The following is a 24,364-nucleotide window of genomic DNA, read 5'->3' as shown; positions in this document are numbered from 1 at the left end:
TTACATGTTTTTATAAAATAAATATGATATATTTTAAATGAAATAGATAATATATATATTTTAATATAAATAGAGAACAAAACCAATAATATTTATAAAATGTCATGTCCTAATAAGAGTAATTATACTCTTAAGCCGGTCTACTCTCTAATATCATACACTAATGATGTGGCAAATCCGACTTCTTAAAAAGGGCTCAAGTTCCGCCCCTCTCTCTCTCTCTCCCCCTCCCTCTGTGAATCTCTCTCCCTCTCCCAAAACACTACCCGTCGACTTTGCTCTCCCCCCTCCCTCTGCCGAATCTCTCTCCCCCTCCCAAAACCCGAGTTCAGTCACTCAAGAGAGAGAAAACGAGCCCTGAATACAATGTTTGAAGTTCTTATTATTTTGGTGCATGATTTCTCCTTTGTGCATTTTTTTTCTTGGTTCAAGCTGTAATTAATGGTAGGATTTTGTTTTTGTGGTTTTGATCTTTTGTGACTTTTTTTCATCTAAATCATGGGTAGTGAAGGGGTGAATCTCTCAAAATCTGAGTTGACGTCAACAAAAATTCCTCCCTACAAAGTTGTGCGAGCAAGACAAGCGTTTTTTCACCCAATAAATTAATAGCAATTCATTAGCTCTTCTTTCTTTTATCTTTTACAGCATTCGGTTTCACAAATCCATATATTTAAAGTTAAGTTATTGATAAAAAAAATTAATGAATAGATATAACAGAGGTATTTAACTGAAATATTTGCGCTTCCATTCTTCTCTACAGCCGATTGAAATATAAGGGGTTTAAGGATCTCTCAACCCTGTTTGATAATCGCTCAAATTTAAAATTTTCTTTCATTTTTCTTTTCAAATTAGAGCCTCTGTTTGGTTTAACAGAAAAGGAGAGACAACTCTGTGTCTCCTGCATTTAGAAGAATATTAAGGTATAGCAAAAATTAATGGCCGAGATATCGTTTCGGTCGTCATTTTTTTTTTATTGGCGATTTGATTGTTGCTCATCCACATTTGTTACTTTCATTATTTCGTTTATTGAAAAAAAAAAAAAAAAGAGAATAGAGTAACGTGTTTAATCGAAAGGAAAATGATAGGGTTACTACCCTTCTTCTACTCATTTTATATTTAATTTTTTTATTAATTTTTTATTTTACTTAATGGTTAAAAAAGTGATCATTAGTAAAATTATATATTTTTTTAGTTTTTTCTTAATAGTTAAGGGTGTTAAAAAAAATACTTAAAATAATATGATAAAAACATAAAAATTTGAAATGAACTATGAGTAGTAAATAGGTAGTAATAGAGTAGCAACCCTATCACTACCTTACTCGAAATTCGAATGGTTGGGTTTCGGTAGAGAGGGGGGAGAGCAAAGAAGGAAGGGAGGGAGAGAGCATAGAGATAAATTCGAATGGAAGATTCAAGAAGTAGTCTAACAAGTCATTTTTAACAAAAAATAAAAAAAAAATAAAAAACCAATATCCTAAGAGCATTCTCAATGGATTAGCTAAAAGTTAAATCCATTGAAAATTTAGCTATTAGAGAGCAAAATATGCTCACAATAAATTAGCTAAATTCTAAATATGCTCACAAAATATTTATAATTTAGTTACAGTGACTTTTAAATGTTTTTTCAAATTTGAAGTTTATTGTACATACATCAAATACATATTTTATTAATTATTTCTCTTTTCCTTTCTTTCTATCACATATTTTATCACAATTGGTATATTAATTTGAGTTAGTGATATATTAATTTAATAAGAATATGATTATTAATTAATATATAATATGTAGAATAGTAAAATATGATAAAATAAAATAAATTAATACTTAAAAAATTAAATATTTTTGAAATTATTAGTTATTCATTACTATATAATGAATAAATGGATAATCTAATGTGGAGATTTGATATGAATAATCAAAATCAAATTCATCTTATATTATTTTATTATTATATAATGAAAAAATAGCTATTCCGATATGGAGATTTATGTGAATGAAATAACCAAAAGTTAAGTTTATCTTATATTCATAAAAAATGTACTTTAGTTTTGGCTAAACCATTGAGAGTGCTCTAAGAGTAGAATTACTCTCCTAACAATGAATGTCAATGTTGAAAGCTCTTATTTGTTATTTATCATTCTCATTCTTATACACCACACACTATATTTTTTTTATATATTTTTTAAAAAATTTTTTGTTTTGTTTTATTTATTCTTCCTAAATTAATTGAATTCTTTTACTCATTATCTATACACTATATATTTAATAAAATAAAAAATTATATATAATGTGTGATGTGTGATATGTGGTGTGTGATGATTAAAACTTTTCTTTTAAAATTGCATACCTTGTGAGACGTGTGCGGTGTATGACATACACTCTTGAATTTTATAGTTGTTTTTTATTCTTTGTTCTTGCGGAGTCTCTCACCAAGTGGAGTCTCACCCTTGTGCCATGTGCATCCACGTATTTAAGTTAAAAGTAGCAATCAATTAGAATTATTTAATTAATAACTAGACCAACAATACAAATAGACTATATATCTATAGTTTTATAATTTTCGAACTAATAACTTTATTTTATTGAGCCGCGCCATCTATTCATATGTTAAATGATTATAAATTTAAATAAATTGAAAGGTAATAAAGTTTTAAAAAATTAAAAATTATCCGTATTTCTTTTATCTATAACATTTCCTATTTTCTATATATAATTTTAAAAATAATTTTTGGTCAGCCGAATTCATCCATTTTTATCTTTATTTAAAATATTTTGAAAAATCATAAGATTTTAAAGATCAGGAGGAGTGCGTGTTTTATGCTCGAATACTTACGGAATATAATAAGCATAACAATAGAAATAAAAAAAGAAAGTCCTAATTATCAGAAGAAAAAAAAAAAGTAATTAGGCCCACATAAAATTAAAAACAAAAAGAGTGCAAACCAATAAATAAGAAAATAAATCACTTAAGTTATCACACTTTCTAAAATAATACAGAATAATAATATATCTATAATTATTTTAAAATCAATTAATATTATTGTAGCGTTTTATTAGAAAAAATTTTAATATATAATTATAAAATAATTGTAAATTTATTATTTTTTATACCAATTTTGAGAGAGAATATAAGCTGGAGAGAGGGAGAGAGAGAGATGAGGTCGGAATAAAATTGAAATGCGCAGGAAATGCAAATTTGGCCCAAATGAAATTCCTATTAAATTCACGCGTAACCAGCCATGAAATCCGTGTCGTAGTCATCGTCGGCGTCATCGTCGTTTGAGAGAGAGAGAGAGAGAGAGTGAGAGACACGAAGAAAGCGCTTTCTTGAGTTCTTCTCCTTCTCCTTCTTGTAGAGAGAGACAGAGAGTGCGTGAATTATTTCGCAGAGACTTGTGGCTTTGGCATTTCCGCCAGACTAAGTTAAATGAGGGCGACAATCTCATCTAGAGGTGCCATTCTCTAACGCGGACCATCTCTGTCTCTGCTAACTTGTGTTGGCCGGCAATTTTTTGCCGTCTTGTTGTAATGCCACCTTCTCGGAAGGTATTGTTTAGAGAATTCCGGCGGTTATACCTTTTGAATATCCTGATGCGTTTCCCCTTCTTGTTTGTTTAATCTTTGCTTTTACTAATTTTGCAGATTGTTGAAATTTAATTTGCGTCACCGAGTGAGTTTTGGTTCGGCGAGTTTGAGTTAAGATTTAAGAACTCTGTCAAGTGGTAGTTTAATTATCATAGAGTAAAGGAGTGAGCTTTGAAGCAAAATGGGTGACACGGAAGAAGCTAATAGTGATACGATGCAAAGACTTCATTCTTCATTTGGAACTTCTTCTTCTTCCATTTTAAATCAACATTTATCAATGGATCAACTCAATATACGCCAATTGAGCCCTTCAGTTAACCGTGCCCGCCATTTTCAGCCAAATTTTAGTGGAGATAGTACCAAAAGAATTGGTATACCGCCTTCACACCCCCATCAGATCCCACCCATCTCGCCGTATTCTCAGATCCCGGTGTCCCGGCCGGTAAACCAGCAGACGGGTTCTCAGAATTTTAGCCCGGGTCCAGCTCATTCGCGGTCTTTGTCACAGCCGTCGTTCTTTTCGCTTGATTCATTGCCCCCCTGAGCCCGTCTGTGTTTCGTGACTCCTCATCCACGTCGATTTCTGATGCGGTGCCGGGTGATGTGTCAATGGAGGATCGGAATGCGGGATCGCGTTCTTTGTTGCCTCCCTCACCTTATTCGAGGGGAGATGCTTCCCGGGTTGGGGATAGTTTACCCCCTCGGAAAACGCATAGAAGGTCTAATAGTGATATTCCATTTGGGTTCTCTAATATAATGCAATCTTCACCGTCCCTCGTTCCTTTGAGGGTAGCTGGTGGTTTAGAGAGGTCGTTGTCTGGAAGAGAGCCTGCTCAACCGGTTAAAAAGGAATCGAGTTGGGGGAAAGGTGGTGAAATCAATACCGAAGGTATGGATGAGAGGAAATCAGAAGGGGAAGTTGTGGATGATCTGTTTTCTGCATATATGAATTTGGATAACCTTGATGCATTGAACTCTTCGGGAACAGATTACAAGAATGGAAATGAGAATCGTGAGGACTTGGATAGTAGAGCAAGTGGGACAAAGACTAATGGAGGTGATAGCAGTGATAACGAAGCAGAAAGCAGTGTGAATGAAAGTGGGGGCAACATGCAGAGGGCAGGATTAAATTCTTCAGCTGGGAGGAAGGAAGGGATAAAAAGGAGTGCAGGGGGAGATATTGCCCCAACTACCAGACACTACAGAAGTCTTTCTATGGACAGCTTCGTAGGGAAGTTGCACTTCGGTGATGAGTCACCGAAACTGCCACCTTCACCTGGAACTCGTCCTGGACAAATGTCACCCAGCAATTCAGTTGATGGTAATTCGGCTGCCTTTAGTTTGGAGTTTGGAAATGGCGAGTTTAGCGGGGCAGAACTGAAGAAAATTATGGCAAATGAAAAACTTGCTGATATTGCGTTGATGGACCCAAAGCGTGCGAAAAGGTATTACATTCTCTATCCTTTATAAAACTAAATCACTAAGAAGCATAAATGGCCGTGCTTGGTTTCCCATTTTTTGAGAAAATTTGTGTAAAATTTTTTCGATATATTCTATTAACCTCCGTGGTTGTCTAAATTAGGATTTTGGCAAATCGTCAATCAGCTGCTCGTTCCAAAGAACGGAAGATGCGGTACATTTCAGAGTTGGAACATAAGGTTCAGACTCTACAGACAGAAGCTACCACATTGTCTGCACAGCTTACCTTATTACAAGTGGGGATTTGAACTGCTGATATTTTGTTTCTGTATGCCTTCATTAACCATTTCCTAAATTGCTTTGCTTTGTCTTCTTCACATTGTGTGCAGAGAGATTCTGTTGGTCTATCGAACCAGAATAACGAATTGAAGTTCCGTCTCCAAGCAATGGAACAACAAGCACAACTCCGAGATGGTACATACCTTCTCTTCTAATTTTGCTTTTTTCCATTTCGTTGGTAGATTTCACAATGTGCAACTATTGACATGTTTAAGTTTATTTAGGAAGTAGTTAATTAGTTTTGGATAATTACTAATTGCTTCCTATGATTGCTCTCCTATATTTTGGGTATTATTTTCTCTAATTTTGCAGAAATATCTTTATCATTATACATTCATCATGAATTGGCATTGTTACTGTAAGCTGACCGCCTATATGGGTCTTAATGCTTCATTACTTGATAGACGTATGAACTGTTCACTCATTGTTGGTGTATGATGCTTCTTTCACTACATTGGGAGAAGAGAGCCTTATACTTGAGCATTGCTTTGTTCAGTTGTTTGGTTCTTTTCAGCTAGATATATCAGTTTATCTGCGGCACTTCAGCTAGATAGAAAGTCTGGCCATGTCAAATTGTGAGGCATCAGGTCCCCTACTGCTAGAAAGCAGGAACAACTAACTTGACTTAATTGCATGTGGACTAGATTCATGAACTCCATAGATACTTAAATGCAAGGATCAAGGGCCCTACCAACTTCATTCGCCTGCATTCATAAACATTTTATTTGTTGAACAAGGCAATTAGTGTCATTTTTTCTCCTAACACTATAATGGCAATACTGATTTTGAAACATATGCATGTAAAAGCATTTGAGCATGTGGATCTTGATTGGCTTAGTAAAACAATCTTTTGGGTTGCAAAGAATGAATTAGTCAGTTGCATATATTCTCAAACTTCATTTCCAGTTCCCAACCTTAGTTGGAGGAACATATAAGATACTGACCTAGAAATATCCAGGATACGCATCTCTACACGTGTGATGTCATCAGTTCTCTTTCTGCTGCTCCATTGACTGTTCCCTTCCACATTTCATGTTATTATTCAATTTTCAACACCCAACGTTAACACCGAAACTCAAAACCTTTTGTGCCACATTGGGCTGCTGATATGACTTTTCTTGCTTGTGGCATAATGGGACAGCTTTAAACGATGCCTTAACAACCGAGGTCCAACGGTTGAAACTAGCTACGACAGAGTTGAGTGGGGAGAACCCTTCAAAGTGCATGGTTCCACAGCTTTCTGTTAATGCTCAAATGTTCCAGTTACAGCAGCCTTCTTCTACCCAGCACAACATTCATCAGTTGCAACAGCAGCAGCAGCAGCCACCTCAGTCACGGAACGAGAATAGTAACACAACCTCGAAACCCGAATCCCTCCAATAGGATGTGAAATATGGGATTGTTGATTGGTTGGCCCTTCGTATTATCGCTCACTATAGTTTAATATCCGGTAGTAGTTACTAGATGCATTCATTCGTTCTTATACCGTCTTTCAATCAAGGTGTGTTAATCATTCATTCAACCTGTAATGCGTGTCCAGCTCGGACTATGGTATGAAATCGTATACAAATCCCAACACTAATTTATGTTCTTATCTTTTGCTTAATTCTGGTAATATCTTGGAGTGTACGACATTATTTGGCACAATTTCGTGTTTTTTCTTTACGACTTTGGAAGAGTTAATTCACTTCCGCCTTTGTAAGAATGATGCTTATATTTGATTGCTTCATGTTCTGCTCGGTGGTTAAGCTCACCGCGTTATCTTTGGTTGCAGATGAAAGCTTTTACCGGCAAATGTAGGCCGTTCATTTATGCTAGTTAAAATTCAACCTTTACAAATTTTCCGTGTGGTAATAAAAAAAATTATAAAATTTTATAATTATAATTTTAAAAGTAACAGTTTTCTCTTAACAAAAATAATAAAGAAATAAAAAAGTTGAGATTAATTTGTTATAATGATGGAATAAATTATTTTATTTATATGTTTTGCTAATAAAACACAAAATTTATTCAAATATCTTGACGCGCTATCCAGCGTAGAAAGACCTCCACTACATGATCCTCCACGTCCAAACCGAGAGGAAAGTTACAGTCGGCCAGTCACCAGTAACCCTCTATCGAAACAAAACCACACGGCAGCACCACACCCTTCTCCATAAACAATTTCCTCTCCTTGCCCAACAACCCCACGAGACCAATGCAACAAAATAGAGCACGACACTTCCACCAAGCACGGAAAACCAGAGAGCAACAACTATCCACAACCTCTCTCCTCCACCGCGTGATGCTCCTTCATGCAAACTTACAGCCACCGTCATGCCAACTGCTCTACCACGGACAATACAGAGCAGCGACGAACAAACTTGCTCACGGTTGTCGTGAACCAGCGAAGCTACACAGAAACTGCCGCAGGGAGCTTCCAGCCACCCCAATTCCGTTGCACGACATTCCCTATCTCGGTAGGCCCACAATGACTCACATCTCTTCTTCTGCTCCTTACTTCTCGGTATGATAGCACCCATTGGCTTCTCTCTCTCTCTCTCTCAGTGCTCTGCCGTCGCTCTTGCCACCGTTGATCTCAACTCAGCCACCCACGTTGCCCCTGCCTTTTTCCGCACGATGTCCTGTGTCTTTGTTGGGGGGAGCTTTTAGAAGAGAGGGGGAAGAGCGAAAGAAGAATTTCTGAAGGGAGGGGGAAATCGGGCATGCTTGGGAGGTGGATTGAGAGAACTGGTTCACTTTAGTTAGTGAATCTGGTTCACAAGTAGGATGTGAGGAATGGAGTTTGGCACAGTAGCTGAAGATTTTCTCTTCGAAAAATTTAAGGCTAAAGTTTCGGTAAACTCTTGATATTGGACAAAGATTGCCCACGAGTTGCGGACACATGGGAAAAGAAAAGAATCCCGTTGTTCTACAAATTACGAGTTCCTAGAATTTGTACCGACACAAAAGTCAAGGCGGTGAGTGAGTCGGAGTGACGAAGAATAAAATCTCATTCATGAGAAATTGTATTTAATTAATACGAGAAAATGGAGACAGTCAGGATGGCCGAGTGGTCTAAGGCGCCAGACTCAAGTTCTGGTCCTCGTGAGAGGGCGTGGGTTCAAATCCCACTTCTGACATTTTTATTTTTTATTTTTTTTTATCTTATTGTTCATATATAGTTGTAGAGTACACAAATATTATGTAGTCATTTAAAAAAAAATAAAATTTATTATTAAAAAATTAATTTCTTTTCAAATAAATCTTATATTTATTTATTTTTTTTTTAAAGTGATTACATATACTTGCATTTCATTAAAACCTGATGCTTGTGTCGGGCAGAAAATGGCTCTGCAGTTTGCATGGCCAGGAGTTGCACTAAAGTCTTTCTTTGCTTTGCCCATTCAACGCCAATGATCTTTCCGAGGTGCGTGGCAAAGAGATCTCGGATTGACGTCCGTACTATAATTTTAAAAGTCGGTTTTGCCAGCATATCACCCAAATGTTGGAGCTGTGCATTGGTCATGCGACAAGTCAACATTGTAACTTTCTCAGAAGACAATAACATGAGATTTTGATATCATGTTTTTTATTATAATCAATAATATGGAAATCTTCTTGAGGTTGATATATATAGGTATATATATATATATTATCAGCTGTACTGTATTAGATTTGTTCTTTTGTTTTGGGTGACTTTAGAATTATTTATTAAGGATCGATTTGTCTTGTTCTGTGGAAACTTGGAATTATTTACTTTGGTAAGATCTTTGTTTTTCGAAGCAACCTCAGTAAGGTATTTTCAAATAACAAATGCTTTTAACCAAATTTATAATGCATTAAATTATAAAATTATTTTAATAACAAAATAAATATATCAATTTTTTTTGTGACTGTATCTCTTTATAAATTTAAGACTACAAGAACATCAATAACTTTCATGGTGCACGATTTGGAAACAATCACATCAAGCAATTCATCCATGGCAAAATGCTGAATACGTTATGTATCAAAGGGGGAAAAACTGGTAGTGGGAAGAGAGCCAGGAAGGAATAGTAAATACTCCAGACTCCAGAGTCCAGATATCAAAGCAGACCTTGATACACAAGATTTGACCTTGCATATAACAAGACCATGCAAAGAAAATCTAGTAAGCTCACAGATCAGATCATTGTGTCCAGCATCACAAAAACTAAATACTACGACTAACAAAATTGTACAAGCATGATAGCTTTAAGAATCCGAATTCATTTGAAAATGCAGATACAACTGCATTTAGATCATAAAAATAAAAATAAAAATAAAAACGTCTATACGATAAAGCCGACAAATCGAGAGCAACACAACTATCCATGGACCATGTATGACGGGCATTAGGCACCACTAACCTCCAATTCTGTTTTGGGTTTTGCTTGAACCCAACCTCCACCAATGGATTCTAAACTCCCATTTATGCCATCATCGACAAAATCACCAACCCCTTTCACCTTAAGTTCTCTAGGTTCAACAGGATACTTTCCAGAGAAGCAAGCATAACAATAATTGGGAGAATCACTACCCAGCAACTTCTTCAAGCTATCAAATGGCAGAAAAGAAAGCGAATCTGACCCAATAAACTCCCTAATCTCCTCTGCGTTCATCCTATTAGAAATCAACTCCTCAGAACTAGGTGTATCCACTCCATAATAGCAAGAACCGATAATGGGAGGACTTGCAATCCTCATGTGAACTTCCTTAGCTCCTGCCTCCTTTAACAACCTAACAATCTTGGAAGAAGTTGTTCCCCTCACAATCGAGTCATCGACAACCACAACCCTCTTTCCCTCCAACACTGCTCGCACCGGTGACAACTTAAGCTTCACACCAAAGTCCCTTATCTTCTGAGATGGTTCAATGAAAGTCCTCCCAACATAGTGTGACCTTATTAACCCCTGCTGAAATGGCACGCCAGCTTTCGCAGCATAACCAAGCGCAGCCACTACCCCAGAATCCGGCACTGCTATCACAATATCACAATCTACGGGGGATTCAGTTGCAAGTATCTCTCCAAACCTGTAGCGTGACTCGTAAACAGACCGCCCGAAAATCACCGAATTGGGCAAAGCAAAGTATATATGCTCAAAGATACATTGTTTTGGTTGAGGATGAGGCATTAGGCAAAGTGATTGCACCCCACTTTTGTCAACCACCAAAACTTCACCAGGAAAGACCTCCCTCTCATATGTGGCTTCAATCAAATCAAGAGCACAAGTTTCCGAGGCAAACACCACAGCACCGTTGCTCCTCCTTCCCATAACCAAAGGCCTAAACCCAAACGGGTCTCGCACCGCAACCAGCTTGTCCTCGGTCAAGAACACCATTGAATAAGCCCCCTCAAGCTTCTCGCATGCATCCACAATTCTCAAAACAAAAGGCCTGTCTTTTGAAATAGCAATAAGATGAAGCACAACCTCTGTATCAGAGCTAGTATTGAAAATTGAACCAGTCTCTTCAAGCTTAGCCCGAAGAGAACGATAATTCACCAAATTACCATTGTGGGCTACCCCAACAGAGCCAAACCTGTACCCTGCAACAAAGGGCTGCACGTTCTTGAGCATAGAAGAACCCGCAGTCGAGTACCGCACGTGTCCAATAGCCAAATCTCCGGGTAAGTGATGGAGTTTCGACTCGTTGAATACTTCAGAGACTAATCCCACCCCTGTAACCGATTGGAGCACGTCGTCTTTAACGGCAACGATGCCGGCGCCTTCCTGGCCACGGTGCTGTAGCGCGTGGAGAGCCAAGTAACAGAGCCGGGATGCCTCCGAGTCGCCGAATATTCCGACGACTCCGCACTCTTCGCGGGGCTTATCGTCATCATCGAAATCCAGAGAATGATCTTCCGGGCATTGGTTTTTTGAGGGGAAAAGGTCGGATAGAGGGTTTTTGGATGAAACTGAGAGAGGAGTTTTGTGGGTGTGAGAGGAGGTGGGGTAGTGGGACAAGCAAGGTTTGTGAGGGAAGGAAGATTTAGGGAGGACATTGGAGGGTAGAGAAATATGGGTATGGGGTTGGTTCAGAGGGAGAGGAGCAGGTTTAGCTAGATAAGAAGACACAGGGGAGAGATTGGTGGCGGCCATGGGAGAGAGTGAAAGAGCTTGAAGAGGAAGGATTAAAGAGAGTTTGACGCAGCGAGAGGTTCTTAAGTACTAGGTCGTCTCATTGTAGACTCCGAGGGAATCAAAAGAGTGATTCTGTTACCATGTACATTTTGACTAGAATAGTGATTCCCACTCCACATTTTCACAATACATTTTAAAATAATATTATAAAATAAAATATTTTTATAAATGAACGTTATTTTTATAAAATTTTCTCTTATTTAACACATTATTATAAAATATATTATACAAAATAGTATATAAATCATTTTCCTTTTATATTTGACTTTCTTTCACAATTCGTATATATATTATTGCCTAAAGTATCCCAAAAATACTCGAAAGAGGCAAAAGGCAAAAATAGGCAACATGATATTTTCCCTCAAAATCCGGGGATTAGTTGGTTAACAGGCACTGATAGTTTTTGGATTGTCGTGTCATTATAATTTTAGAAGGTTATAGGGGCTCTGATGATGTCGTTTTCCATATATCTAACTACTGACTACGAATTGATGTATCCAATTTCTTTTTTATTTTTAGTCCAACACTCCAACTTCATGGTTAGTCGGCTGGTCCAATGACTTTAGAATGACAAGGAGGCGGTCAATTTAATGAGCACCCACCCCATCCCCACGTTTGGAGGACATGTTACATGACATGTTTGGTTGAGTGGGGACGTTTGCTTTGCTTTTAATATTTTACATTCTTTGCCACTATCATGCTTGTAAATCTACTTTCCTATCGAAGAATTAAAGCGACATTTTTTTATTTTTTTTATTTTTAGAAAAGAATAAATACAATTCTTTTTATAATTATATTTTAAATGAATCATATTTTTGTGATATGTTTTATAAAAATATCTTCTTTTGATATATATATATTTTTTTGAGTACTTGTTGACCCAACCCACCGAAGGGTTTGCGATTTGGGCAACCTCAAAGTTATTTTAAATTTTATTTAAGAAAAATTTATAAAAAAATTTATTTTTTCATTATTAATATATTAAAAATAAGAAATTTAAAATTATTATAAATAAAAATATAAGTAAAATTGGAAGTAGATATATACCAACTTCAAAGTTACGTCAATTGAGCGGTGCTAAATGCTAATGATAGCAACCAAAGGTACTTTTGAGTCAATAATGTCATGCTATGCTATTTGGTTGGCGGATAGGACTTGAGATTAGAAATTTGATACCCTCTTCTTGGGCCGATGGAGCAGCAAGTGGGACTAGTTGTGGAAAAATCTATCTCCACCTTTCGGCTTTTTCCACGCTGCTGGCTAATGTCTATAGGGTAAGGAAGAGTTGGAATTTCTTTGGCAGGCCACGAAGTCCAGAGTATTTCTTGATTTTTCTTTTCTTTTCTTTTTTGAAGTAATATTTTAAGTGGGGTCCTCATGGTGGTGGAACCCAGAGGATCAAGGCTCTCCATCGTCCCCACAGAACGGGAAGAGGTGCCAGTCAGGCGAAAGGCTGCTGGATTACGTCCCCTGTTTTTGGGTTTTGAAAGTGAGTCCTAAAATCCCACGCTCCAAGAGAAATGGGTAACAAACATAGGGACGATAAAGGAGATGCAGGACTACACCACAACCTCAAACACACCAAAAGACATACCATTACGGCATTACCAACACAGCCTGTCCTTGTCTTCCCCTGTTCATTACGTTACTCTTCTCCAATGAATTATGTGTTTATGTGGTGGGTCAGGCACCCACCCACTTGCAACCCTTCGAATCTGGTATCTGGTCCATGTTCCGGCATGCTACATAAACATCAATCCTTCTTTCAAAAAAGGATAAAAGAGGAGATCAGAAAACGATAATAAAATGAGACAGAATCTTTCAACCTTTTGCCGTCTATAACTCAATGGAATGCATCGACCATAATAAAACAACAAAGATGATACTTTAGACGACCTTTGTTTGATGTAAATGCCGTTCCTTCTTCGGATGGTCACTGCAATGGAAAATGAATTACACATAACATTTTGTACAATACATTGCACACTAATATTTTAAATGAAACATAATTTTATAAAAATACATTTATTTTATAACATTATTATACAATGTGTTATATAATATGTTATGTATATCATTACTCTACTGCAATATCTTTTTATTGTAATTTATTTGCCTATTAGAAAGGATTGCATTAAAAATGGTGTTTTAAGGTGATGGTTAATAATTAATTAATTATATTTTAAAGCACTAATTTCAAAGGTTCATAATGATAATTGTATTTTTATTTGTCATTTGTCGTTCTAAGATTATTTCATTACCAAAAAGTGGTATTGTTTGAATTCTAAAAAGATTTCAACTCATATTATCTAATTATTATAATTTTTTAAAATTTTTAAATAAAATACAGTAAATAATTTCACTTTTTTAAATTTTAAAATAAAAATAATATTCTATTTAAATTTAAATTTTTATTACATATCATCTCATCTCAATTCACTATCCAAATCTTGAAATGTTAACATTTTAGTTAAAATTGCGTTGTTTCGAGAGAAAACGGCCGAAAATTTAACGTCGTTTAGGACTAAAGAAAATGAGGTCGTCGTTTCGTGCTTTAATTTATAAGGCCCTTTGATCATTTGCAGGCTCCTCTGTCTGTTTTCTCTCACTCGCACGCACAGATCCGAAGAAGAAGAAGCGTCCGATGGCGCCGCCTTCTGGACCTTATTCTGGAACCAGCACCCTCGCTTTGGTAATTTAGTTTCTCTCTGTTTGGTTTCCAAGAAAGAAAAAAAATGAAAAGGTCAAAACTTTATTTCTCGAAGCTTTGTAAAATCCGTGGGTTTTTGGGATTTCCTTAATAGGTGGCTCGTGCCTCGGCTTTCTCTCTTGGACTCGTTTACGGTAGCCTTAAGCTCAAGTACCTAAAGGTACTTCCAATCGTTACTTCTTCTTTATGCAAAAATTACTAATGTTCGATTGGATTGCAAAAAGTCATTTTTCATTTGCATAAAATTTCTTAGTTTTGGGATTTAGAGCTCAGTCCGTAAATGTTAGATTGACATACATATTTAAAAGTTCATTCTTTTAATCATGCACTGCCGAGACTCGCTCATGAAAGTTTTTTATTTTCCCATCTTCAGGCAAAGGCTAATTCTCATAAGAAAGCTGAAGTAAAGGCTCATCACTGATGGGAATAGGCTCCCATTAACGACGGGATTTAGGCATGTCTTCTGTTTGGAGTAGAAATAATAAATAATGATTGATTGTACCAAGTTTTCATCTTTGCTTTGAAGCGTTTTGGATTCTGATACCCAGCCTATAGCTGCTGAAGTTTCCTATGAGCCATTGTTTTCTCTGAGATCTCTTTACATGGTCGCCCCCAATTGTCATGACATTTCAGTTTTTACTTCTGAGAACCATGGGGGAAAATCTTAGATGATTGTATCTTCCCTTTGTTTGAATAATTATCATTTTTGGCTCTGAATTCCTATTGTATGATTTCTGCTGTGTTTGATACGCCCTTTACCCTCTTGGCATTTGTTTGTCTTAATGATCTTTGGGATGACGCTGAATCTGATAATAATTCTGGGTCGATATGTGGTTTCAACTGCTTATTTTTGACAAAAGAAACTCAGAATAAACTTATAGATGGATTTGTTGTGTACCTTGTACCCTAGGTGCCATCATACTTTACTCTAAAATGATGAAATTGATGAAAGTTTTTTGTTTGGATTGGGGAATACCTGGATTGACTTCATTAGGCTTCTTGATAGCAATTTACCCAAATCTGTGTAATGTCACACCCAGTAACAGAGCTGTAATTTTGTGCTCTCGTGAAGCAAGTAGAACTGTGGGCATTTGTTCTGATCTAATGCACCAATTTGACAACATTTCATTGCTGAATTTTTGAGCCAGCTACGGACTGTTGTGTACTATAATTATAGAAGGACGCAACTGGTAATTCTATTTGAGGTTCAAAGGTGAGGGGTTTTTTTTTCTTCTTGTGTTTGAAAGAAAAAATGAACTCCATTCTCTTGGAATCAAATGAGATACCTGTAGTTCTGCAGCAATGTGCACTGTTTGCCCTTCATCCTACTCATAAAAGGAAATATGAAAACATTTGATTCTTCATACGATAAGATGAAGATGGACATGTTGAATTGGTAACAGGAAATGTTCTCACAAAACAATGTCCAGGCTAGAAGGGATCACCAACCGTTGATGACCTTCAATGTTCCTCGTGAAGAACAGCGCGAAGGCTGTGAGCATTTAAGCCATGGCACCTAGTTCATGGAGGCTGTATCCATGGCTAAGATTGTGTTTCCAAGTTTCGGTTGTCTTGCAGGTTTGTCCTAATGTTCATGGAGAGGAATTACAGGACTTGCTAAATTTCCAAGTACTACTGCTAGTAGTTTCCCTTTCATCTCCATAAAATACCTTGACTTCTTACTGGTAACAAAACCAGGCACCTTTTCAATACGAAGAGTGTCCATTTTGTAGTTGCAAATGAATCTTGGCTTGAGATATACGTAATACGGGCATCAGAGTTCTTCGGAGGTGTAAAACAGAGAAGAAAACCAGAGAAGAGAAAGTAGAAAACTGTAGAAAAAAAGAGATTTCAAGATTCGTAATTTTCTTGATTTCTGTACATGTACCATGACTACTGAATGAATATATATAGCTAGTTTATTTACACGTGTTGTATTTTTATTGGTAGTTAATTACAAGTAGACTACACCATCTCTAACACTCCCCCTCAAGAATCAAGATGTGGGATGAATGTTAATGATTCACCTCTTGGAGAGGAGATAGGATATCTGTCTAGCAGACAATGCTTTGGTAAGTATGTCTGCTATTTGATGCTGAGAAGACACATGCAGTGTACGAATGAGGCCTGGTTATAGCTTTTCTCTAACAAAATGACAGTCAATCTCTATATGCTTTGTTCTTTCATGAAACACTGGATTTGTTGCTATGTGCAATGCTGCCTTACTGTCAGTCTGTCACAGTATAATACAGCTAGAGAGGAATGTGTTACACCAAGATCCTTCAGCAAAGAAACCAACTATGTGATCTCACAAGCACTTGATGCAAGAGCTTGGTACTTAGCCTCTGCATATGATCGTGATACAATATTTTGTTTTTTGGATTTCCAGGAGATAAGTGAATCACCAAGAAACATACAAAATCCAGTGACTGATCTTCTAGTATCTAGGCATGTGGCTCAATCTGAATCTAACAAGCCTTTCAAATGTAGAGTGAATTTTGCAGAGAAAAATATACCTTGCCCAGCTGTATTCTTCATATAATGTAAAACCTTATTTGCATCATCTAAATGTATAGCAGCAAGCTTGTCCATAAACTGACTCAAGTTATTTACAGCAAAAGCTAAATCTAGTTGTGTAGTGGTCATGTATAACAGTCTTCCTATAAGTCTCATGTAACTTGTAGGATCAACCAAGAGATCTTCATCTAATTTCTTTAATCTAAGAGATTGGGTTCCATAGGAACTTGTACTGATTTACAAGCAAGCAGACCTGCATCATCGAGAAGTTCCAGTGCATAATCGCTTTGGCATAAAGATATGCCTTTACTTGTACGTGTCACTTCCAAACCCAAGAAGGATCATATCATTGCAACGTCGCCAAGCTTTATGGAAAGGATCAGCGGAATTTGTTGGTAACTGCAAAGAACCATCAATAAATGAGAGTTTATTCTTGGCCTGCAAAGCCATGCGTATAGATCGACTCCATGTGTGATAATTTTTACTCGAGAGAACTTGAGTGAAAAGACTAAGACTAGGATTATCTCCATGATGGAGAAATAAAGGTGTAGAAGAATCATTATTTGGATTAACAATGGAAGAAGAGGACGCCATTGTTGAAAGAAAAATCTGATACCATGTAAAATAGAGAAGAAAACTTGGTAAGGGAAAGTAGAAAACTGTAGAAAAGGGAGATTTCAAGATTCGTGACTTTCTTGATTTCTGTACTCGTACATTTGACTACCGAATGAATATATATAGTTAGTTTATTTACCCGTGTTGTATTGTTGTTAATTACAAGTAGACTACATCATCTCTGACAGGACGTTCTGGGTTAATGCTGGTTTGGAATCAAGGGATAATATTACACTTAGGCCTCTTACCTATTGGGCCTCTTCCTTAAACGGAGTTAGGTGGAAATAAAGTAGCCATGGCAGGGTTGGGACCTCAGCATAGTCTAGATTTTCTAGTTCCTCCCGAGTCCAGGCATTTGTGATGCTTACCTGGTTACTTTGGGCATAGAGATGAGGAACTTTTTGCAGGTTTGGAATGTAGATGACTTGGATACTAATAGTCTGCAACAAGATCGCGCGCATCATAGCATGGACTATATCCAGAATTCTCACTACTAATGAACTGGTAACCGTTCATGATTACCTGCTGACGAGCTGCGGCTCATCTGATTATGGAGTCGGTCATATTTTCGCATCAATCGGTGAGCAAAATATTTTTGTCATATTGGCTTTTGATTTTTTACGCTCCGAGGGTCCGATAAACCACTGGCTAAGGGGTGATTTTTAGTCCGAGACTCTGAGATCTCTTGTTTTTACTTGCATCCTCAACTGGTATTATAACTGCATTAACAATTTTCTCACTTGCAATGAAATAGGACCTGGCCTAAGATCAGGGCTGAAAACTGACACTATCGGCATGATTTTTTTACCAAAACCGACGCGAACCAATAGAGGGGATTTGCATGGAACAACCGGCTGTATCGGTTGATGGGAGGAGAAATATAGGCCGTATCGACTCTGGCAGTTCTCAGTCCCCCTAGTGGTGAAGTTTGTCTGAGAGAGTAGAGAGCGTGTGTGTTGTAGAGGAGAGAGAGAATGAGAGAAACTGAGAATCAGAGAAGAAGAGGTGAGGGGAAGAAGACAGATCTCAAATCGAAACGATGCCGTTTCACAATTTTTTTTTTTTTTTACACTTTAGATATAAAACAATGTCATTCCACTACGGTATATATAAAATATATACATTTATTTAATCGGTTGGTTCGGCAGTATGGTTTGAACCAGGTTCAAATTGGAACCTAATCGGCCGACGTCGATTTTATCTATTTTATGCCGTCGGCAGACTGGTTCTTGACTTCGTTGGCATAGGTCGGTTCGGCCGGTTCCTGTTCACCCCTACCTAAGATTGGAGAAGCAAGGCTTTGCTTATTTGAGATGCAATCGAGAACTTTGGCTTTTGGGAGGGGGTGGATCTTTTGTGTTCTGATTGTTCTTATAGAAAGTTATTTTTGTTTTCTGTTTTGAGTTGTACGGACAAAACTACAGTAATTTGCTCACCTCAAAAGTGAACTGTAATATGAAATAAGATCGAACTTTTTGGGTGAAGAACTCATAAATACAAAAGAGTGCAAGGGATTAGAAGGTCATGACGACCATAATTTTGGAGATCAAAATGCTAGATCGACACTTTCAACCAAAAGAGTGAAAGAAAGCTATAATTGGAATTTAAACCCTTGAATGGACTAATTTTAAGCAAAACCAACCTATCACAAGTTTATTCCTAAAGATTTTGGGAGTGGTTATGTGCCTCAATTAGTGGTAGACACAGAATTGGTTAGTGCAGTGTACCAAAAGATTTTGATTCCCTGTTCCAGAAGACACATGATTTTGATTCCCTTTCACTTGGCTTGAAGTTCAATATAAAATACATTAGCAACCTCACTTTCCTCCATAATAGGACTGCAAAGACTTCTTGATTCCCAAAACATGCTTGGATCCATATATATTGGCCCATCTAATCACTCCATGAGCAGGTCCCAGTATAAATTCCTCATATCCTCCATTATTTTCTATTTTAATCCACAGTACTATGTTAATAAGATACAGGGAGACAGGAAATCAAGGGATCAGAAATAGCAGCAACAAACAAATATGGACTGCATCTGCTCCTTTCAGGTTAAACTTTTGAACTTAACTAACTGTTATAGCCTTGTTCTGTTCTGCTAAACCCTTGTTTGGGGATCAACCAGTGGATCAGTTTCTAGTGTTGAAGATGTGTATTTTCTTGGACAAGAAAAAGGATAGAAAAACTTGGTCTGAAACATGTCTATGGTCTCCATCTTAAATGCTCATTTCTTTTCATGGAAATTATCAGAGCTGATGTAAAGAATCCATGAAAATGATACAGAAGAGCTTTGAGCTTTGAGTTCTGGTACCATGTGGGCTTTTTCCATTGCAAAGGACAGACACAATCTAACCAAATCATATCATTTGTATAAAAAATATTTATCTCAAACTAAATGACACTAATCGATGAAATAGACATTTGTTTAATGCAACATCCCACTACAGTTTTTGGGACATCCCCCAATAATAATAATACAACATGCACTTAAAAGTATATTATTTTATACAAGCAATAGACATAATCTCGTGATTATCTCCAAATTTAAGGCTACTCTTCCCCTCCTGAAACCATGTATAAATACCCTTCTGCTAACTGTTTCCTAAGGAAATTCTCAACGAGCTCCAACCAACTCACTCTAAGCACTAAGCATCGTCTTTCTGACACTCACTTTTCCCCACTCTTTTCCGTCACTTTCCAGAGAAAATGTCTCCGGGGATGGGAAAATGCAACAGCATCCGCCGCATTGTCAGAATCCGACAGATGCTCCAGCGCTGGCGCAAGAAGTCGCTCATCACGGCCTCGCGTGCGCCGTCCGATGTTCCGGCTGGACACGTGGCGGTCTGCGTGGGGAGCAGCTGCAAGAGATTCATTGTGCGCGCGACGCACCTGAACCACCCAATCTTTAAGAGACTTCTCGTGCAGGCCGAGGAGGAGTACGGGTTCTCGAACCAAGGCCCTCTAGCGATCCCGTGCGACGAGTCGCTCTTCGAGGAGGTCATCCGAGTCGTGTCGAGTAACTCATCCCGATCCTCGAGTCTCGAAGACTTTCAGAGGTGCTGCCACGTGGAAATCCGGAGCCATCTTAACTTCTTGGGTGAATCCGGACCGTTGCTTCGCGCGTCTCCTGAAAAATCAATCTGCTGAAATAAAAATGACCAACTGATATTTGAATTTATTATTAATAGTATAAATTATTTAGTTGGGTTATGCATAGGGGGTGTATATAAATCAGAGGTTAGACATAATACCGAGTCAGCTCATTTTTGTTTTTTGTTTTTTTTTTTGAAAATTGAGTCAGCCCAAATTGAATCGGTGGAAAGTAATCAGGAAGGTTGCTATTATCTGATTATATGTCTCTCGTGAAGACTCGGATGACCGATTGTAGAATTAATCGCAGAGATGTAACAAAATTTGTTTTGTTTAGTCTAGTTTTGTTTTTTTTTAATCTTTTGTTGGTGCATTGCCTATTTTGTCATTTTGTGTACTTCCCAGCAACTATACAATAACACATGCATAATATTTATATTATTTTTTATATAATTATAACCAATGCTTGGAAAAAAAATCTACCCGTGAATAACATGAGAAAAACTGGAAAAATGTATTTAAATGATTTTCTTTTGGAAATGATTGATTTTTCGATTTTTGGTTGATATTTTAGAGCGATGCTATATATTATATTTAGGACTGAACAAAAAAGCCAGCCAATATTTGCTTCCGTTTTATCGACCCGACCCGTACAGCTTCCAAATCGGAAACGAAAATTACTCGACTTGTTTTAAAAAATTCGGCTATTAGCCGATACCCGTTTAAAAACACTCGGTCATTAGCTCAGCACCGACAACTTTGTAGTCGATTGGATTCGATTCAAAGCGTTTCATATATTTCTTCTTCAAAATTCTGTCGTCCTTTCCAACGGAGAGAGAGTTCCCAATTTTAGCCTGAGCATCTCTCCAGCTTGGTTCTGAGACAATAATTATGTCCGCATTTTTTCACCAAAGCATCCATACCTCCCAGGATTTTTACTTTTTATTTTTCTTATGAGAATTCAATGTCCAGGTTTGACTCAAATCAAGTCTTTGAGAATTATTTATGCCGGATAAATTTAAAAAAAAAAAAAAGGAACAAAAGAAATCATCACTTTCCATACTCTAGCCCTGGAAGGATAGGAACTAGGAACTACGTTGCCAGCACAAGCCTCTTTCAAAAGAAAAAACAGGACAAATAAATTGATGAATATCAAATTTTTCTAAAAAAAAATAAAAAAAAAAAGGAGAGAAAAAGGGTCGGAATACCCGTTTTCTGCCGAATCTACTGTCGGGTCGGGTAATCGGTTACGGTTAAACGGGTGAGCGGAATGGTCCCGTTTCGGGTCGGGTCGGGTCGGAACTAGTATTTTTCGGGTCGGGCCGGGTCGGTGAACAGTCCTAATTATATTAACGAGGCTATAACCCGTGCAATGCACGGATTATTGTGTATGTTGTGTATGAGGGAGAGAGATTTAAAGAGATACATGATTTTATAATGGGGAAATTCGAAACAGTTTATAAGGCGGTTTATTTGACGAAATAATATAAAGATTGAAATAGTGCATTTGGGCGGAGACTTGAATCGATTTATATCTTTATATATATATAAAAATGAAACTTAAAAGTTATAACAATTCATAATAAAACATTTCTTTTAAAAGGATTACTGTTCCATAAACATAACATTTCAAGTTTAACAGATAGAGTGCCTATTTTTATGGGTAGAATGTCACATCGGAGTCATATGACTCCGTTTAAAATATAAAATAATATAAATGTTGAATTAGTACTTTTGAGTAGATTTTTGAATCGGTTTATATCTTTGTATGTAAGAAAAGAAATAAAACTTAAAAGTTACAATGGTTCATAATGAAACGTTGCTTTTAAAATGTTTACCGCTTCATAAACATGACACTTCAAATTTCATGGGTAGAATGTTTAATTTTATATATAGAATGTCACATCAGAGTTATATGACTCCGCTTTTATATATCTATTGTTTTTAAAAGGTTTACCGCTTCATAAAAATGACACTTCAAATTTAATGCGTAGAATGCCTAATTTTATAGGTAGAATGTCATATCAGAATTATATGACTCCGTTTTTATATATCTATTGCTTTTAAAAGGTTTACTGCTTTATAAATATAATACTTTAAATTTAATAGGTAGAATGCCTACTTTTATAGGTAGAATGTCACATTAGAATTATATGATTCTGCTTTTATATAGAGTAATAGATATCTCATTTTCATTTCATTATGTAAAATGTCACACTTTTAAATCTTTTTTTTTTTTGTTTGAAAAATTTTTAAAAATCAATGGACAATATAATTTTGTCACAGTAGGATGAAAATGAAATGAAAGTATAATACATAAAGTTTCCTTACCCTAGGAGAAAGAATATATATTTTTTGTCTTGTTGTCCTATTGTTTAACACAAAACTTGGCATACTAACTTTAAAGATGCAAAATCCATTCAAAAGTCAAGATTTTGAGCCCACTCGATCTTTAGATTGGAAGTTTGGTCTCAACATAATCCTATCATATTCAATAAAAAAAGAAAAATTATATATATTATATTACTATTTCATTTTTATTCTATTATATAAGACGTGACATATTCATTACTATTTGATTATCCCTTATTAGATGATTTTTTTTATTATCTAATAGTGATAAATATATCACACCTTATATAATGAGATAAAAGTAAGATGAGAATGTAGTATATAGCATGATTCGAGAAAATAAAAAAAAAAAAGAAATTTATTTTTGGTTGTTAATTGAGTACAGCCCATCTAAAGTTGCATTAGTTGTCAAATGAATGAGATGGATCACACTAACCAGCAAGACTTTGTATTATGGTGATGATTTGTTGGACACGGCAATACAATTTCGCCTTAATCAGTGCGTAAACTGAATGTAAAGTTACTGCAATATTGGTGGATCCCAGAAACGACATTCACGCATACTCAATCTCATAAAGACACAGTACATGATTGATAGTAATTCGTTTTCTACACTTTTTTAACAGAAAATATATTAGCAACATTGAATTATACAACTACCTACCGTATAATCATTTTTTAAAAAATAATATAATATGGAATCTATAAAAAAATTAATTTTTTAATAATAAATTTTATTTTTTTTCAAAATTATTACTCGACATTTACCTACATCACAGTTATATGTAAAATTATTTTTTTTAACAGTGCATCTCCTAAAAAAAGAAGAAGAAAAAAGATTTAAAAAAGTGAAGGTTGTCATCCTTTATTTCTTTTGATGTCTTTTCAAATATAAAAACTGACCTAGATTTGTAGTACGTATTGTATTAAATTATATCAATTTATAAATTTATTTTTATAAAATTTCTTCGTCAGTAAAACAATTCCTCTAGTGAAATTTACTTGTGACAGACATGATAAAAAAAGAAGATGATGATATGCAACAGCCTACATCGACCAAGCTAGCGTTATGATGATAGAGAATAAAAAATCAACGGTCGAATTTAATTTCAAACTCGATGGAACAAAAGACCAACTGTTGTGCACTTTCGAACAAAAGGGAGCAACAAAGTGTGTTGTAAAGAAAATAATACAAACAGGCGTTAAAGTTGATTGCATTATTAATTGGGAGATAAGCTTGGAAAATAATGATTTAGACGTGAGCATCTTCCTCGTAATACACTCTTTTGGAGATCAAGCTTTTTGAGGAGCACCGAGTTCCACACACGTCCCCAAAGCTATATGTCATTTTGGCAATTATATAAAGTAAGTAGCTAGGAATTAAATTACTCTAAGCTTAGTCGTCACGAATTATTTAAGAATAATACTAGATAAAATCAAAGGGTAGGAAAGCTATGCATCAGTCACTATTTTTTTAAGAGTATGAGGTGTTGAATAGTAATTGATGAGAATAATTTTTGTTAAAAAAAATGAGACCTATTATTAAAAAATAAAATTTTCATATTTTTGATAAAAATAACTTAATATTTTT

The 24,364-nt window shown here is 36.2% G+C and overlaps 4 protein-coding genes and 2 non-coding genes across 7 annotated transcripts; 5 read left to right on the top strand and 1 right to left on the bottom strand.

Annotated features, from left to right (window-relative positions):
* Positions 1 to 868: 868 nt before the first annotated feature.
* On the top strand, positions 869 to 1,002 carry LOC121258939. Its single transcript, XR_005939490.1, has one exon. It is a non-coding gene; the product is annotated as a small nucleolar RNA snoR111 (small nucleolar RNA).
* Positions 1,003 to 3,244: 2,242 nt separating this feature from the next.
* Positions 3,245 to 7,062, top strand: LOC121257809 (bZIP transcription factor 29-like). The gene is given in 6 exon segments (XM_041159055.1): positions 3,245 to 3,546; positions 3,643 to 4,124; positions 4,127 to 5,030; positions 5,168 to 5,300; positions 5,394 to 5,478; positions 6,485 to 7,062. Coding segments are annotated over 5 exon segments (1,722 nt in total). The 5' UTR covers positions 3,245 to 3,546; positions 3,643 to 3,766; the 3' UTR covers positions 6,727 to 7,062.
* Positions 7,063 to 8,381: 1,319 nt separating this feature from the next.
* TRNAL-CAA lies at positions 8,382 to 8,465 on the top strand. Its single transcript has one exon. It is a non-coding gene; the product is annotated as a tRNA-Leu (tRNA).
* Positions 8,466 to 9,308: 843 nt separating this feature from the next.
* Positions 9,309 to 11,531, bottom strand: LOC121258040 (amidophosphoribosyltransferase, chloroplastic-like). Its single transcript, XM_041159370.1, has one exon. The coding sequence runs from the start codon at positions 11,442 to 11,444 to the stop codon at positions 9,699 to 9,701; it is 1,746 nt and encodes a 581-aa protein (XP_041015304.1). The 5' UTR covers positions 11,445 to 11,531; the 3' UTR covers positions 9,309 to 9,698.
* A 2,489-nt stretch (positions 11,532 to 14,020) lies between these two features.
* Positions 14,021 to 16,045, top strand: LOC121258477. Of its 2 annotated transcripts, XM_041160000.1 has the most exons (4): positions 14,021 to 14,178; positions 14,291 to 14,356; positions 14,570 to 14,650; positions 15,600 to 16,045. In XM_041160000.1, exons 1-3 carry the CDS (start codon positions 14,131 to 14,133, stop codon positions 14,615 to 14,617), a joined length of 162 nt encoding a protein of 53 aa, XP_041015934.1. In that variant the 5' UTR covers positions 14,021 to 14,130; the 3' UTR covers positions 14,618 to 14,650; positions 15,600 to 16,045. The 2 variants fall into 2 exon arrangements, with proteins under 2 accessions (XP_041015934.1, XP_041015933.1); XM_041159999.1 differs by lacking the exon at positions 15,600 to 16,045 and having other exon boundaries at positions 14,570 to 14,913.
* A 3,810-nt stretch (positions 16,046 to 19,855) lies between these two features.
* Positions 19,856 to 20,818, top strand: LOC121257241 (indole-3-acetic acid-induced protein ARG7-like). The gene has a single exon (XM_041158188.1). The coding sequence runs from the start codon at positions 20,038 to 20,040 to the stop codon at positions 20,476 to 20,478; it is 441 nt and encodes a 146-aa protein (XP_041014122.1). The 5' UTR covers positions 19,856 to 20,037; the 3' UTR covers positions 20,479 to 20,818.
* Positions 20,819 to 24,364: the final 3,546 nt, after the last annotated feature.

The sequence above is a fragment of the Juglans microcarpa x Juglans regia genome, chromosome 3S (assembly GCF_004785595.1).
Source record: "Juglans microcarpa x Juglans regia isolate MS1-56 chromosome 3S, Jm3101_v1.0, whole genome shotgun sequence".
NCBI lineage: Eukaryota > Viridiplantae > Streptophyta > Magnoliopsida > Fagales > Juglandaceae > Juglans > Juglans microcarpa x Juglans regia.
Note: the sequence above shows the minus strand (reverse complement) of the source record. Positions and strands in the feature narration are given on the sequence as shown.